Source organism: Epinephelus fuscoguttatus, linkage group LG11 (genome assembly GCF_011397635.1).
Source record: "Epinephelus fuscoguttatus linkage group LG11, E.fuscoguttatus.final_Chr_v1".
Classification (NCBI taxonomy): Eukaryota; Metazoa; Chordata; class Actinopteri; order Perciformes; family Serranidae; genus Epinephelus; species Epinephelus fuscoguttatus.
Genome location: NC_064762.1, coordinates 4,754,800 through 4,772,952, shown reverse-complemented (window position 1 = coordinate 4,772,952; position 18,153 = coordinate 4,754,800). Strand labels below are relative to the sequence as shown.

At 41.9% G+C, this 18,153-nt stretch overlaps 1 protein-coding gene across 3 annotated transcripts in view; it reads left to right on the top strand.

The window, feature by feature from the left end:
* Positions 1-18,153, top strand: part of LOC125897182 (1-phosphatidylinositol 4,5-bisphosphate phosphodiesterase beta-1) — a 188,707-nt gene that overhangs the window by 127,395 nt on the left and 43,159 nt on the right. For all 3 annotated transcript variants that reach the window (XR_007450391.1, XM_049590298.1, XM_049590300.1), the window contains exons 8-10: positions 2,198-2,298; positions 3,081-3,247; positions 17,480-17,626. Coding sequence is in view for 2 of the 3 variants with exons in the window: in XM_049590298.1 (XP_049446255.1) it covers positions 2,198-2,298; positions 3,081-3,247; positions 17,480-17,626 (415 nt within the window). In the remaining variant the exon portion in view is untranslated. The remainder of the gene's footprint in view (positions 1-2,197; positions 2,299-3,080; positions 3,248-17,479; positions 17,627-18,153) is intronic.

Sequence of the window (18,153 nt, the reverse complement as noted above, 5' to 3'; positions counted from 1 at the left end):
CACACACTCTCACAGGCAAAGCGCATACGCAACGTAGCTCACACCAAGGTCTTTAGAGTGACTCATTGAGTGTTGGCGGGGCTTGACCTGCACCCCCCCTCCCTCGGTTCATCCTTCTTCATCCTCTTTTCTCCCAGTATTTGGTTCTGCTCTGTTTCTTGCTGGCACAATGCTTTTGCCTGCTGCTGAGCGCACACTGTGTCTTTATCAGACCTGTTTGGCTCTGATAGCTCTATAAGGAGCCCTTGTGGCCACAGCTTTTTTGTTTAAGTCTAGGCTCAAATTGCTGGCAGTCTTCTTTGGGTTATGATTTGCATTTGAAATTTATATGCCTGTAATTGATTCCAGAAGGAGACTAGAGGTCGGGGTCAGCTCTAGGACATCCCAGAGCATGAAAGGCAGGTCTTGGACAGGTCAAGGATAACAGATTTATCTTGTGCAATTAAGATTAGCTAAATTCATCTTGGGACACTTGCATGCAAGCCTCAAAAAAGTAAGAGAGATTTAGGACAAAAATGTTCTTGCATGAGGCCCATTGTGTGCACACTTTTTATTTGCCTTTACAAGTATATATTTATTTTTATTTGACCTTTATTTGACCAGAAAAACCTCTTGAGACTAAAACACTCTTTTTCAAGAGTGTCATGGCCAAGACAGGCACAGACAGTAACAGACAGACAACATAGAGCAAAAATACAGAATAAAAAATATACAGCCCTAAAACAAGCAGTATAAAACACAAAATGAGATTACTGCAAAGAAAAGCCCAAAAATATGTTAATGTATACTAGAAGTGAACCATTGAAATGCAAAAAAGGGTACACATGATTTGAAAGTTGTAGACTTTATAAAAATAATGGATGTGTGGTGACCGCTAGCTCACCTGGTAGAGTGTGTGCCCCATACAGGCTGTGCCTTTGCAGCCACGCAGGTTTGATTCTGACCTGCGACTCTTTGCTGAGTGTCATTTATCTCTCTCTCCCAACTTTCCTGTCATTCTTCAGCTATACTATCATTAAAAGTAAAAAAAAAACAAAACAAACAAACTATGGATCAAGCCACCATGGAGTCATCCATTGGTTTGCGGACTTCCATTTCAAAGCCTCCAATCTGGCATTTCAGCCAGAAAGTGACCAAAATCACAGATGAGAGGGTGGAGATAAGCATAATGCTAGCTAATAGCTTTGTTAGCACATTGCATTTAGAGCTAATGCTCATTTTTGCTATCGAAAAACAGGCTTAAAACCACTGAAACATATTTAGGCGATTTTTTTTTTTTTTTTTTACCTTTTTACCTTTGATAAACTGAACACATGCTGACATAGTGACAGCTACGGCAATGTCTACACTGTGAGTCCAGGATTATGCCATAGTTACATCACATAATAACCAATGCTGTCGCTGTGGTAGCAACTTGTCAACATAAGGCACCAACCTGTCACTCTAAGCGGCCACACCCTTTATTCTGTACAACTTTAATGCCGGTTGACACTACACAATATCAACCCGATTTAGCCCAACGCAGCGTTGTACGGTGTCGGCTCGCATCAAGAACGACTTGTGTAGTGTCAGCCCAGCATAAGCCTTGATAACATTTAAACAGTTGGGTTATATGAAAATTCAGCCCTGTACAGTTAACACCAATCTTGAAATTAGTCATAGAGACCAAAACCATTTTTTTGTACCAGGTTGTAAACATGTTTATTTCTGCTGTAAAGTTGGGCATTGCCCTGCCAAGCTGAGCCAGCCTCTAGTGGCTGTTTGAGGAACTTTTGGTACTTAATGTTGGCTTCGTTTTTCAGCCAATTCAGGTATAAGTTGTGAAGTTATACCCACACACTACTCAGAAAATAAAATTGGAAACATTGGTTTAACCTAAGATTAGTTTATTTAAGAAGGGACAGTGCAAATTAATAAATACACATGGTATGAAAATGTCAGAATAAGCCAAAAGGTTGTTTTTCATCTGTAGTCCCTTGGCAAGATGTTACACAAGGCTACTTAAGATACAACAAAGCACAAAAAGCAAACCAAAAAACAGTGGATTAAAGTCTGAACTTCACAGATGCTGTACATTTGTAATCCTTCCTCGTCATCTCTACCCACAAGGCCACCTGTTGCCCCAAGATTTGTATGTACAGTATGTATGTGTATGCGTAGACCATGTATGTGACCATGTTGCTGTTGTCTGCCGCAGAATGATTCCATCCCCCAGGAGGATTTCACTCCAGAGGTCTACAACATGTTCCTGAGCAACATCTGCCCTCGATCTGAGCTGGACCACATCTTCTCTGATGTGTAAGAACCATCTTTCCCTCATTTAAAAATTCTGTTCGGAAGTAATCATCTTTTCAACCGCCAAAGAATGCACTAATTCCCAGTTTAGAAGAGAAGTTGTTTGAAAAATTTGAAACAATGTGATTGTGATTAATCTCGTATAATTTTTTTCACAGCCATCTGTTGCTTGTTTCAGACTGGCAGCTAGATAATGGCTGCCACCCTTGATAGGTCAATATGGCTTTGTAGGTTTAAGACACCCGCTTTAACTCATCAGTCATTACAAGCAGTTAATCAGTGCAGAAAAGTGTGATGTAATGCCCCGGTTGTGACTCCTCGAGCCTGGCGGTGTGGCCCCTTGTGCTGCGGAAGCTGAGCTGCTCTTTGGCCCAGAGGGACTCAGACCATCAGCTGAGGCAGCACGCCAGCACGACCGGGGCCACTCCAAGTCATAAATCTAGATTTTAATCACAGTTAAGTGAGATGGCATGAGAGCCAGGAGGATATGGAGATGATAATTTAGTGGAACAGGCTTAGATATGAAAGGCGTTTTAATCAAATCTCATAATTTACTCAACACAACATTAAATCCTCTGTTTCTTTGCGCTTCTGTTGCTCTCCCTTTCCAGATCTCTGTGCTGTTTTAATTACCGCTCCTCCCTCCGTCACCTTCTCCCTGTTTCATTTTCTCTTATCTCAATTTGAATTCTGTCCCTGCACGCACATCTCACTTAGTAACCATCCTTGTTTTCTCATTTTTTTTGCACACTCACTTCTCACCTCATCCTCTCCTCTCTTCTCAGGGGGGCTAAGAGTCGTCCGTACCTCTCTGTGGAGCAGATGACAGAGTTTATTAACAGTAAACAGCGAGACCCTCGTCTGAACGAGATACTCTACCCTCCTCTCAAACCGGAACAGGTCCAGCTGCTGGTGGACAAATATGAACCCAATGCTTCGCTGGCACAGAAAGGTCAGAGGCTCAAATGTCTGTCAGTACAAACACAGACACACTGCTTATGTGTACACACAAACACGCAGGTAACAGCAACTTTCCACACAAAAAATAAGCTGCTCCTAAGTAATTCAGGAATAATTTACTTAAGGTTACCAAAAGTGAAACTGTGTTTTGGTGTGAAACATTTTTGGAAAGCACAAACATGTTTGCACATTTGACCCAGATAAACCCAACCCTACCTCTAACCCTGTACTGTATATCAGCCCCCACCACCACCCGTAAATTTGGCCAGGGTGTTGCCGTAGCAACGCTGCTGCCTGGTGTCCAAGCGCTTAGAAAGTGAGGGGACATAGTGGGGTGCCAAGGAACGGAATGTTAGAAGTCTGTAAATAACACAAGCACACACACACACACACACGCACACACCTCTAACACCACTGCCAAAATGCTTCACCCACTGCAAACACTGCCAAGCTTAAGAGAGGATGTTCCCTGCCATTTTAGTTTATTTACAAGAATAGGATTACATGAGTAGAATCCTTGAGTGGAGACAGAGAGTGTCTAAGAGTGAGAGAGAGGGATGCTTTTGTGTGTTTGTACTTCAGGAGAGCTTGAATAAATAGCAAGTGGCAAATGGAGTGCAGCAGAGAACGTATGTGACACTGTTGACCAAAATGTAAACAAACACTGTTAGGGAGTTATATACGTTTTCTTTTCTTCACTGCTCTTTAGTTTTGCTCTTAGTGTTATACACACCTGCCCTGTTTGGTTCAGTCTAATCAAACTCAAGTTCGTTTCCCCCTCAGTGCGGTTCGTTTGGGCAGGTGTGAACACAGCAATCACACTCAGGTGTGCACCAAAACAACCGGACTGAGACCTTCTTGAAGAGGTGGTCTCAGTCCGGCTCCAAAGGAACTCTGGTGCGGTTGGTTTGTGGTGAGAAGGTGTTCCGACCTGGATGTGAAGCAACTGCAGTCACATGACACATTGTTTGGGTTAAACATGAGCATGTTACAGTCCTGGAGGATTATTAATGTGCACCTCCTCCTGTACTGCCTTAATATGCACATTCAGCACATCCAATGCATCAAAACATTGTTTTCTAGTTGGAGCCGCGCCTCGTTTTCAAACTGTATGCTTTGACTAAAATGAACAATGACAGCAATATAGTCCACGATGAGCAGCGCTAAAATCAACCTGCGTAGTTGTCCCTCCATTGTGACATTAGAAAGTGTCACATTTATCTTGCAAGTGTACTCTTCTTCAACGTTTGCTTTACTTCCTGGATTTTTCCCACATGGAAATTCTGACCAATCAAGAGCAGCTTTCTCACACAAGGCATTTGATCTGGTCCTCTTGTAAATGCTGCCATGAGAACACGAACCAACTCTAGGCAATTATACAACTTTGGGACAACATGAGTCCCTGATTCAGACCAAAGCAAGACAGCTCTAAGTTTGTTTGTAAAAGTTAAATGCCTGATGAAAACGCCAACCCCAAAACTAGGGATGCTTCCATTTATCAGAACAACATCAGTATCGGCCGATATTCATCTCGTTGACTGTAAATAAGATGGCATTCATCGATAGCTGTGGCGGATGTTTTGCATCAATCTCTGCTGGATGAATCTTGTTTTGGTTATTCTGTTTGGACTTGGACAACAGTACCTGGCATACCCTGCTGCCAATTTGGAGAAGAAGCCACTGGTTGGATACGACTCTGACACTCTGGCATGAAATAATAGTGCAACAGATGCTGTGTGCACGTGGGGTGTGTTTACGAATCAAAGTGAAAGAAAATGTCAGCTGTGTGGGACCATCACACTGTCTCAGAGAAAGATTAGTAACATGGACTTTGTGAGACATGTTTCTTTGCAGAGGCTCCATTTACAGAAAAGTGATTGCACTCAGATTATTAGCAAAATAAAAAATAAAAACTGTATTCTTAGTAGTTGTAGTTAGTATAGGTATATAGTAGGAATGCACGACAATGTTTTTTTTGCTGATATCCGATATGCAGATATGTAACAACCTATTTGACTGATATACTGATATTGATATATCCATTATTTTCCCACCAGCAGATGGAGACATGAAATGTAATTTAATCTGTTGTTTCATGTGGTGTCACGTGCTGGACTATTTCTTGGCCAACCAGTCGCTCTTTGGCAACTTTTGGTGTTTCTGGGTTTGCTTTATTTGGTGTATATGTACTGTAGGTAGCAGCATCTACCAGTTGAAACATGATATCCAAACAATAAGAATGATAATGGAAATTCTGTCCACCATCAGCATCACAAGCCTGTACGTGTTAGAGCGTCAGGAGTCGCACAGAATAATTTATGAACAATCAAGATGGATGGGTGTAGGGGATCCAACACACACTTGGATGTGTTGTGCGTCGTGTCATGTTGTCTGAAGTGTCAGTGGACAGAGAGCTGCCAAAACTGGAGAACATCCCACTCCAGATATCAGGCATCAAGGTCGGGTATGAGCCAATTCAAATTTTATCTCTGCTGGAAAGCATGTTACACAAGAGTGCCAAAATGGGTGACTTACCACATTCTGTTTATTCCCCAGCAAAACACTGGGTTGTTTTTTTTTTCCACCATCTTATACCAAACTATTTAGAAAATAATCTAAACAAAAAACTACATTAGATAATATAATGATGCTAAATACTAACTTTGGGGAGAATACACCTAACAAACAGTGATATTGGTTAATATCTGAAGAACCTGTCACTTTAGAACAGCCTCAATAGCAGCATGTAGAAGTCGTTATTGGTGTCACTACTCATTGGTTCCAGTGCACCACTGGACAATGCTTGACAATATCTTCACAAGAGCATTAGTCCAACATGTAGCATGATTGGCTAATGGTTGGTACCCAGTGGTGCTCATTGGTTGTTTCTTATTTTTACCGAGAAATCGTTTTTTCACGTCACAGTGCCAGACGAATCAGTCAGCTCCTGGAGTGGGATGATTCAAAGGTCGTGACCCAGGCCAGGTGACCCCTAACTGTCCTGCCAAGCAAATAGAGGGTTGGTACTCTTTTGCTATTTGCACCGCAAGGAGGGGGGAGGGCGGAACCCAAGGTGAGACACAGAAAAAGAAACACAGGGAACAGGAACGAAAAAGGATACGCTGACCATTCAACCATAACAGAACCCTTTCTATGTAAATAAGCCTCAATGCAGAAACAGTTCAATTCACAAAGATCAGCACTAAAAGCCACACGCCACTACAGTGACACTATTTGCATCTTCAAAGACATGGTGCTAACTGAAGCGCATTTATAAGAGAGGTGTCTTACCGAAACTGACCCAGTTACGGTCTCTCTCTGTCACATTTGAATTCCTTGTGTGACGTTTTGAGGAATGCTTCTGCACCTCGACAGCTAGGACTTGTAGACCAGACCTGGGATGGGGCAGATAGTAGTTTCAAGTAATGCGCAATTTATGGTGCTATCAGTGGGCACAATCCCTTCTTTGTGAATTTGTATTTGCTGTTTTTATTTTATCCAGTGTTTTTCTCCTTCATAGCCTAAAACAGAACCAAAAACTGTTATAAAACTGTAATAAGTTAGGACCACTCGTGCTTTAAATTTTATTCTTATCCAGAGATTAAAGATTAGATCTGTCTGCACAGACATTGAAACGAATGGGGCGTATTGATTACATGACATATGTCTTCAGCCTTCCAATCAATACTACATCCGAGTTTAACGATATCACAGCGTGCCACATGATTTATAAAGTGTTCATTTCCCGAGCAGCAACAGTCAGCACTACTCAATCCTCCTAATACAGCGGATCATTAGATTATGTACCTGCATATGGCTGTTCATGAAAAATGTTTGTCACTCTGCTGCAGATCTGAAGTTTAGTACATAGTTGAATCTATTTAAAAATGAAAAACAGTCTGGAGGCTATCATTAAATAGTGTTTCTCTTTCAGAATTAAAAAAAAGCTAATCTTTGGTGCCAGGAGAGGCTGTTTATCCCAAAACATATTTGTTATGCCATTCACATTTGCAGGTTTTATTACTGATTACACTGAAACTTAATTGACCTGAACTGACTCAAGCAGAGCGCAAGTGCTGCTTCAATAATCTCTCCTCCTGAAGTACCTACTTTACCTTTGTTTTTTTCAAACATGTTATAAAATGAATCAGGGGCGCCTAAATTAGATCAAATTATTTTTTAAACCACATTGAAATATCTGGTTTGACCGCCCCGTGTTTGACTCTGATCACGGTGATGTGCTCGCACTGCGATGTTGTGTGCTGAGCCTGTCCCAGGCTCTCTGGAAGCGTGCCCTTCTCTGTCCCAGTGACAGATTTCCCCATGTGAAGTATTTATCTAGCCCGAGGAAGTGCTGCCATCTGCTCTGCAGAGGGGTCCAGAGCTCCACATGCTACCTTTACACACACACACACTCTCACACAAACACACACTTTTTCCTCTATCAAGGACACTCAAACATGCATATAAAAAATATACATGGGTGGCTTTTTGCATACTAAAAATGTGCTCATAGATTAAACTCAGACAGCATCATGTAGATGCACATAGTAAGTATGCATAGATGTGTAAACCTTAAAGGGACAGTTAACCCCAATTTAAAAAATACATATTTTTCCTCTTACTTTTTGTGTTGTTTATCAGTTTAGATTGTTTTGGTGTGAGTTGCACAGTGTTGGAGTTATCAGCCATAGAAATGTCTGATTTATCTCTAATATAATAGAAACTAGCTTGACACTCAGCTTGTGGTGCTCAAAAAACCCATACATTTTAAAAACTCAACAGCAATGTTTCTTTCCAGAAATCATGACCCAGTTACTAAAGATAATCCACAGACCTTGCTGGGAGCAGTTTCATGTCAGAACTATTTTTGCTCTACCAAACTACACCTCCCAAACATGTACAAGAAGCTCGTGCTCATGACAGCGTGAGCGTCAGCGTAAACATTAATGGCGTAGTCTTCGGCTGAGCTGTAACATTGGCTAGCTCATTGGTGCTAGATGAGCTAGCAGTAGATGCACACTTCCTTCAGCACAGTGACACAGTTTGGGGGTGTATTTCGGAGGCACTGCAGCAAGGAAATTGCCTTTGTACATGGGATGCCTTCTCTACCCACTGAGCTACAGCGTGCCCCGAAATCAATGTCGTTTAAGACTCTTAATGGTGTTGGCTGAACCATAATGTCAGCGGGAACTGCCCATTGGTTCGACAGATTGGTTCGACATCCCATTGTTCCGACCATATTAAACTCGTTCCTAAGTCCGTTCCGAAATCATCATGATGCCCTGTGGTTAAGGTCTGGTTAGGTTTAGGCACAAAAAACACTTGGTTAGGGTCAGGAAAAGATCATGGTGTGGGTTAAAATGAAAAAGAAAGTGGCAAACACATAAGCCGTGAGCCTGCTCCGCCTCAAGCCGGTCATGGCGCACCATACCAGTGGTGCTAGATTAGCTAGCAGTAGATGCACGCTTCCTTCAGCACAGTGATACAGTTGGTGGGTGTAGTTCAGCAGAAAGAAAATAGTTCCTACATGAAACTGCTCACAACAAGGTCTGTGGATTATCTTGAGTAAGTAGGTCATGATTCCTGTAAAGAGACATTGCTGTTGAATTTCTCACATTTTTTTTGGTGCTTTTAACGCCACAAGCTGAGTGCCATCTAGTTCCATTGCCCTCATTTTTAGTATCTTAAATGTGGCGACACAGCGGTTAAGATCTATAGTAGTACAGTTGCTGGGAGTGCTAGTTGTTTTCATTGAGATTTGCAGATTTAAAATTGTGCACGAAGTTTTGAGCTAAGCTAACGGAGCTAACCTCAGCTGTTGCTGTTCCACCTCTCTGTGTCCCTGTCTCTCCTCTCTGCCTCACTGACTTTGGTTGTTGTGTCCTCATGTGACGCTCCAAAATCAAAAATAAGGTCTGAGTAGAGACATCAGAGCAGTTTGATGTGGCTTGAAATGCTTTTGGTGCATGTTTGGCCTTTTAAAACAATAGCTCAATCAATCAATCAATCAATCAATCAATCAATCAATCAATCAATTTTATTTGTAAAGCCCAATATCACAAATCACAATTTGCCTGACAGGGCTTTACAGCATACAACATCCCTCTGTCGTTTGGACCCTCACAGCGGATAAGGAAAAACTCCCCCCAAAAAAACCCTTTAAAAAAAATGGTAGAAACCTCAGGAAGAGCAACTGAGGAGGGATCCCTCTTCCAGGACAGACAGACGTGCAATAGATGTCGTACTGTACTTCAAAACGTGTGCTTTCGGTGCACTTGGGCCTTCACGAGCACACGCCTCTCATTCATGAGTAGATGCACGTTTGCTTTTGGGCAGTGAAACAGTCGGTGGGTGTAGTTCAGTAGAAAGAAAATAATTCCTACATCAAACTCCTCACAGCATGGTATGTGGATTATCTTGAGTAACCAGGTCATGATTTCTGGAAAGAGACATTGCTGTTGAGTTTTTTAAATGTATGTTGTTGGCGCTTTGAGCTCCACAAGCTGAGTGCCATGTAGTTCCATTTTATTTAAGAGAAGGCAGACATCTCTACGGCCGATGTCTCCAACACTCGGCACCTGACACCAAAATAATCTACACTGCTAAACAGCACTACAGGTAAAACTATGTGTTTTTGATTTGAGGAGGGAAATGTCCCTTTATTCAGAGACAGTGGATAAATGTCTCAGGTCTGCCTTAAAAATAGCCGGTGTGATTTACAGTGAGAAGAGGAATGGGGAAACACTTACTTCCTTTTCCTTTCCTGCTCACTATCTTTCTCATTATCTGTTTCCAGTTTTGATTTTGTGAATATTATACCTTTCATTCATCTCTTAAGTGCTCCATCATTGTCTGTGCTCGCTCAGAAGCTGCTACATTGTTTGAATGCAGATGAATAATATGCTAAATGAAACAAGACACTTTAAGTATCTTACATCAGCAGTGAATGGTGGGAAATCATCGCATATTCATCTCGCTGTGATTGTAGAGAGGAAGCTCTTTGTCAGATTTTGACAGTTTGAGTCAACTCTTGTCTCGCAGGTCATGATTAAATTTAGAATACATTTACACCTCAGTTTCCTGTCAGCTCATTGTGTCCTCATTGTGGCCAAAAGCAGCATATGTAGCACTTTACCCTCCCATCCCTTCAGATCAAACTCCACCTTTCAAACATCACCTTTAGAATAACACTTGTAGGTTCTCACTCAAGTGCACCTCTAATCCCAGCCATGTTAACACCGTTTTACCCCGTTTGACCTACAAATGTCTTGGGAACTGGGGGAACTCTGTGTCTGTGTGAGTGTGAGTGCTACAGAGGTTAGGCCTCCGCCTGGCGAAGGGAGGCCCTGGCAGTCAGCAGGGAGTAAGACGCTGAGTGCGACTGAGCTCACATGTCACAGACAGCAGCCAGCGTTAATTAGTCCAGCAACTCTGCAGAGGGCGGCACCGCATTAATTAGCATAAAGTGGCCGGAGGGACCTGCTGCACCCGTCGAGCTTGCATCACTTTGCATATTTAGCATAATGTCAAGTCAGTGTGTGTGTGCGTGCATGGGCGGAGGAGGTTTGATGGTGTTTTGGTTTCACTTTGAGCGCTCGCTATATGTTGTACAAAATTTAATCCATGAAGGTGTGGTGTGTGACGTGTATGGTAATGTGTATGGAAATTTGAATGTCGGGTCTGGATGAGTGGAGCTTTTCTTCTGCTGCTTATTACTTATTTATTCAGCGTTATCCGCTTTCTCGAGCACATTCGGCGGAGACATGAGCTCAGTGATGACAGCAAAAAGGCAGAGCTTAACATGAGTGACCCTGGCAGAAAATCAAAACAAGGAGAGAACAACGTCAAGGGCAGTTCAGCTTCTTCAGATCCCTGTATGACTTATTATGGACAGTAGAAATGCCTGTGGAAGCAAGTGGAGCCTGAATGTAGAAAATCATAAAGCACGTATGAAAAAAGGGAGATTTTTTTATGCATTTATCCACCTAGACAGCTTCAATATATCTAGTGAAGGCTACTAACTGACAGTATACACCCATAGTAAAATGTAAGAAACTGAAACACTGAGGCACTGGCTTTAAGGATTAACCACAAAGGCTTTAAGCACACACTGAATTATGGTTTCGGCTAATTTAAACTACTAATGTAATCTCAGTGTTAATTAGTGATTATGATTTTTTTTTTAATGTAACCTTTAAAAACATTCAACCACAGTTTTCCAACTGCTCATTTGAATATACGCTATATGGACACAAGTATTTGGACGCCTGACCATTACACCAACAGGTACTGTTAGGACATTGTATTCAAATACATGTACTTTAATATGGAGTTGGTCCCCTTTGCAGCTGTAACAGCTTCCACTCTTCTCAGAAGGCTTTCCACAAGATTTTAGAGTGTTTCTGTGGGAATTTGTGCCCCATTCATTCTGCAGAGCATTTACGAGGTCAGGCACTGATGGCCTGGCTCGCAATCTCCGTTCCAGTTCATCCCAAAGGTGCTCGATGGGGTTGAGGTCAGGGCTCTGCGCGGGCCACACATTGAACTCATCAAACCATGTCTTTATAGTCCTTGCTTTGTGCACTGGGGCACCGTCATGTCAGAATAGAAAAGGGCCTTCTCCAAACTGTTGCCACAAAGTTGGAAGCATAGGATTGTCCAAAATGTCTTCTGAAGCATTAAGATCGTCCTTCACTGAAGATAAGGGGCCGAGCCCAAACCTTGGAAAACAGCCCCATACCATTATCCCTCCCTCACCAAACTTCACAGTTGGCACAGTGCAGTCAGGCAGGTAACGTTCTCCCAGCATCCGCCAACCCCAGGCTCGCCCATCCACCTCTCCCCAGTTCAGTGTTGGCATGCTTTACACCACTCAATCCGACGCCTGGCATTGGACTTGGTGATGTGACATCAATTACATAATGCCAGTGGAGGCTCGTAACTCTTCAGCTGTGGAATCAGTGGGTCTCATTGATGAAAAGTGAGTAAATCTGTGTGTAGATTTGCACATTAAAGCCTACCCTACTAAAAACCTACTCCGGATTCAGGAACGCCGCGGGAACTCAGATTTGATCGTAATCACGTGTGTATGATCATGAATGCCAATCCATTGTAAAGTGACAGCGTGCTCCCGGTAATCAGCAATTAGTATAAATCCCCGCCCATGAATATCCAATGACCACCATATAAGGAGGTGTAGGTGCATCCAGTCGACCTGTCAGTCATGGCGCAAAGAAAGAAAGAGAGAGAAAGAAAAAAGAATTTTCCCAAAGCGGAGATCGAAATAATTTTGGGTGAAGTGGACTTAAGAAAAAACATTTTATTTTCTTCAGTTAGTAGTGTGAGAGGGACAGGCAAAGCGAAGGCCTGGAGGGAGGTAACAGATGCTGTTAATGTTGTCTCCATGGTACAAAGAACCATGTCAGAGGTGAAGCGTAAATGGTTTGATATGAAACTGGAGGCAAAGAAACGCATAAGCACACACACAAAAAATACAGCGGTCACCAAACAAACAGAAGATTCATTTGTGGGGTTTTAAATGAAGTGGGAACGGGAAACCAGAGGTGTTTTGTGCGTAATGGATAAACTCTAAATCCGTGATGGCTGTCGGAATGTAGAGCTATTTAACATTTATTTTAACAAATGGGATAACATATAGCCTACAGCAGTTTGTATGCATCGTCTTCAAATGATTTGAATCTTAATAGCCTAAAGCTCTGTTTTATACAACGTAAATTAAACATTTTCAAATCAGATTTATTCATTCAAATGATCAAAAAGCCACAAAAACCAAAAACGTGTTGTCTCAAATGATTCTTTCAGCTGGCGCGTTCTCCTTTGTGGCTCCACCACCTGCTGCTCCTGCTGAACCCAGGCACCGAGGCCGAAGAGGCTGTGATCCGGCTGTCCTTACGGATATTTTTATTATCATCATTCAACATGAAGAAAGAACGTGTAATCTGTTGAGTCGATTTACATAGATAATTCACAATCATGAACCTAATCTGGATCTTAAACCTGCTAATTGCCAACTAATTTAACTAAATGTGTTATATTTTTAATATTTTGTCATGTTTAGATTACGTGTTTCAAAGGCATCTGTGTATTGTGTCCATAACAGAGCGCAGTACTAGTTAAAATTGTAATTTCCAATAGTGACAAGCAATATTTATGTGCTTTACTAAATTTACACAAGCACTATGAGTGGTCAGGAGCAGGAGTAGATTTTGTTAGTTGACATGCACGTAAATTTCCGTCTGCGAACAGTTTACACACAAATTCCTTCTGCTCACGTTTCATGAATGAGACCCAGTGAGCGTTGGTGACTTCTACGCACCATGCGCCTTAGCAGTTGTTGACCCCGCTCTGTGATTTTATGTGGTTTTCTCCTTTGTGGCTGAGGTGCTGTTGTTCCTTAACGCTTCCACCCTCTAACGATATGACTTACAGTTGACTGTGAAATATCCAGCAGGGATGAAATTTCACAAACCGTGGCATCCTATCACAGTACCACACTTGAAGTCCCGAGCTCTTCAGAACGTCCCATGTATCGCAAATGTTTGCAAATGGGGACTGCATGGCTAGGTGCTTAAAATACTTCTGTCCATATAGTGTACCTGCAGTATGTGTATGCAGTATAGTGTTTCAATAATATTAATATATTTTATTCATTCATCTTCTAACCGCTTCATCCTCTTGAGGGTCGCGGGGGGGCTGGAGCCTATCCCAGCTACATCCGGCGAGAGGCAGGGTACACCCTGGACAGGTCGCCAGACTATCGCAGGGCTGACACATAGAGACAGACAACCATTCACGCTCACATTCACACCTACGGACAATTTAGAGTCACCAATTAACCTAGTCCCCAATCTGCATGTCTTTGGACTGTGGGAGGAAGCCGGAGTGCCCGGAGAGCTGACACGGGGAGAACATGCAAACTCCGCACAGAAGGGCTCCCACGCCTGGGATCGAACCGGCAACCCTCTTGCTGTGAGGCGAGAGTGCTAACCACCACACCACCGTGCCGCCCTAATATATTTTATTTATAAGCGCATTTCAAGACACCCAAGGACACTTTACAAAACCAAAATAAGACAGCTAATATATAACAGAAGTTAACAAAGAGCAACAACAACAGGAAAGAAATGCATATACAGATAAAAGAACAAGTTTTCAGTTGTGACTTCAATGAAGAAATCAAGGTACGCTGATGAAGATCCTGACGAAGGGTATTCCACAGATCAGGTCCAGCAGATACCAGAGGAACATAGTGAACAAGTGTACCAAGTGTGTAGAAATGGAGAAGATTGGAAAGGTATGGTGATGCCATGCCATGGAGAGATATAAAGAGAAGGAGGAGTATTTCAAAAACAGATGGGCTGTTTAACAGGGAGCCAGTGAAGCTGTTGAAGGGTCGGTGTAATGTGATCCCAGGGCTGCGTGTTGCTGCTGAGTTCTGGACATATTGCAGTCTATCTAACCCCCAGGCGAAGGAGAATAGTGTTGCTGTAATCTAGTCTAGATGTTGTGTAGTCAAAAATACAGATTTATTGAACGGTTTCATTGCTCATTTTCTGCAGTATCAATACTCTGATACCAGCTGCACTTCCTTGCTCCCTGTTTACACAAACACCGCTGTAGTGCCCCCAAATCCCCGCCTCCTCTCACTCACTCACAGTGCCATCTACTCATTACTCGTCTTGTTTGCTCTATAGTTGTTTATCGAGTTGCACTTTAATGCAATTTGAATTTGTCACAATCTCAGAGGGTTTTTTCTACGAAATGGGATACACACTACTGAAAATTGTATTGAATATCAATGTTTTTCAAAATTTCAAAACATTTTAAAGGGAGAAATGTCACAAAACTAATCTCCTTTCTGTCTGTGTGAAATGGCACATAGTTGTGCTCCACCATATGCCACACACCATGTTGTGATTAATGTGGTGTAAAGGATGAGGCTGGCAACATTCTGTGTTTGTTGCTGCCAGTAAATCCCATGAAAAGCTCAAAACATCTTCTGTCAATACTTTACAACTTACCTACCCTGTTTGTGGCACTAATTTAGCCCTGGGCTCATTTATTTCCACTGACGCTGTAAATCTTTAACAAAAGCAGGTCAGAAATATCTTATTACATTTTTCAAGAAGGCGAGATGATTATCTGGAACAGCTGGGCACGTAGTTCTTATCAAACATTACTCAAACAAGAGTAAATAGTGCATTTGTTGGGGACTATTTTCAGTCGCAGATTGAAACTCATTTGGTACTCTAGTGAGTATTTACAGCAGCAGGAGATATTTCAAATAAACTACGGTGCAGAAACGTGTCAGCCAGTGCAACAGTGTCTCATTGGCTTCATTTACATGCAGACTAATGTTCCACTATTATTCCCAATATTACAATATTCAGAATTTGATACAGGTCATGCCGCAGCATATTCTGTTTGGATCTGCCGAATTAGGCCTTTTTCACGATGTAGGATTTTCTGATTTATACGTCTGATATGCCAGTATTATTTAAGTTTTAATAGAATTTCATTGGACATACAGTGAATTCGGAATATGTGTCCCAACTGGGGTTTTTACCACAGTTTGTGATATTCAGAGTGCTGCTGCTAGGGTCCCGACAAAAACTAGGAAATATGACCACATTACTCCAGTTCGTAAATCCTCACACTGGTTACCTGTCAGCCAAACTCCCGCTGCTTGTGTATAAATCACTCTGTGGCTCAGCGCCCAAATATATCCCTGACATCCGTGTGACATATGAACCTTCTATGACTCTGAGGACATCTGGGGCCGGCCGACTGACCGCCCCAAGAGTCAGAACATAACATGGTGAAGCAGCGGTTTGTTATCACGCAGCACAAACCTGGAATAACCTCCCAGATGATGTTAGACAGCCTTGACTCTGAACACTTGCCTACTCCAACTGTAATGACTGCAAACTTATTTTTAAACTCAATTTTAAATCATCTTGTCTGCACTTTTGCTATTTTTAATGGTGATTTTTTTATTGTAAATTAGTTAGTATTCAATTTGACCTTTTATATCTTTTTTTTTCTCTTTACTCTTTTATTATAAATCTGTATGCTTTATTATATTTTATCTTTTATTGCACTAGAAAGCACTTTGAAATACCCTGGTTTTTTGAAATGTGCCATACAAATAAAGCTGCCTTGCCTAGACGGCCTCTTGCGTTTTTACGGTCAGCTTTGTGCAACTAGTCAAAAGTTTGCAAGGCTGGGGTAGAGATGCATGCCCCAAAAAAAAGAGCTCACATTTTTAGTAGGAAATAGACACACCCCTACTTTTAAACACTATGAGATTCTTGGGTATCATCAGGTTTTTGAAAATGCGCAAATACTACAATGCCGACCTTTTTGAGAAGGTGATTAAAGGAATGTCACAAAGTGGCTGCATTTGCATAGTTGAACAAATCCTGTTTCAATGCACAGAAGCAAAACAGCACCAGGTACAGTCGGTACTACACTTTTTTATTTATTTTTTCAAATTCTCTTTTTATTTTTAATTATTCTGGGTCCTATCAGAGAGCTTCATCATATTCAAAGGGGCTTATAACCTCATCTTTCCAGGCCTCCTGTAAGACATAATTACAGCAGGAAGCAACATAAAAGTGTGCTACAGTGTGTAATACAGAAGCCGAAATGGACTGATAAAGTGAATGTTAATATAGGTGTGATCATAGAGAAACTAAAACAAAAAAGAAGCTGAACTCAAGTATATGAACCAGAATGTGGGCGTGTGTCTTCATGATACTCTAATCGCTTTAGAAACAAGGATAAATACAAGATAAAATAACTCAAAAGGACATAAATTCACTTAAACAAATAAAGAACGAACAGGTTTAATGTACGCCATCCAATTTTACACTTATCCACATTAATCGGAGTTTGCACGGCTGCATTTAAACATGTGGAGCATTATTTGTCATTTGCCATGTGAACAGCTCAGTAGGAATGTTGTCTTTTTCAGAAAAAGGGCATAAACCAGATAGATTTTGGACATAATAGACGTCTGTGGCACAGAGGAATAAGATATACCAGGATTTGGCTCCAGAGACAGTACTGGTTGGATCAGTTCATTGTCGGTTTAGTTCTTTTCATTTGATTTGTTGACAGTAAGAAACATAAAGAATATCATTAGTTTTCAAACCTATCATTTTGACCAACATGTCTGTGCTCTGTTGTGTCCGTGCAGGTCAGATCTCGTTGGAGGGCTTTGCCAGGTATCTAAGTGGGGAGGAGAACACCATCATCCCCCCTGAGAAGCTGGACCAGAGTGAAGACATGACCCTTCCCCTCTCTCACTATTTCATCAACTCCTCACACAACACATACCTCACAGGTACGCACATACATCGACACACAAAGCCTGTCTGCTCCCACATACAACCACTCAACCCCAATTTCACTGACTGATTGCACATGCGCATCGTTTATTCTTCAACACATGAACACGTCGCTCGTTCATTTTGGCTGTGCAAGTGAATACCTCACAGTTAAGTCAATCAAACGCGCTGGTGCATATCAGGCCCCCTGTCTTGCGTTGCCTCTCCAGAGGTTATCCAATCAAGTCATGTCATGAGACTCACTTCATTGATATTCATGAGTTAAATATTTCTTTAGACTGGTAGTCACAGTAACTGGCTCCCAGCAGTGCGCAAGCATGGCAGGCACAATACACAGGCCATTTTCTCTCGGATGGATATTAGAATTCATCTATTCAAATCTATTCTGGGGGGAACTGGAGAGCATTTAATCTTTCAAGTGGATCAAATTTCTCCAGCGATGGAAAAAATGGAATTTCTGTAATAGGCCAGACTCATGGCCTGCGAAATGAAGAAATGAGAAAAACAAACAACAGGTCCTTGA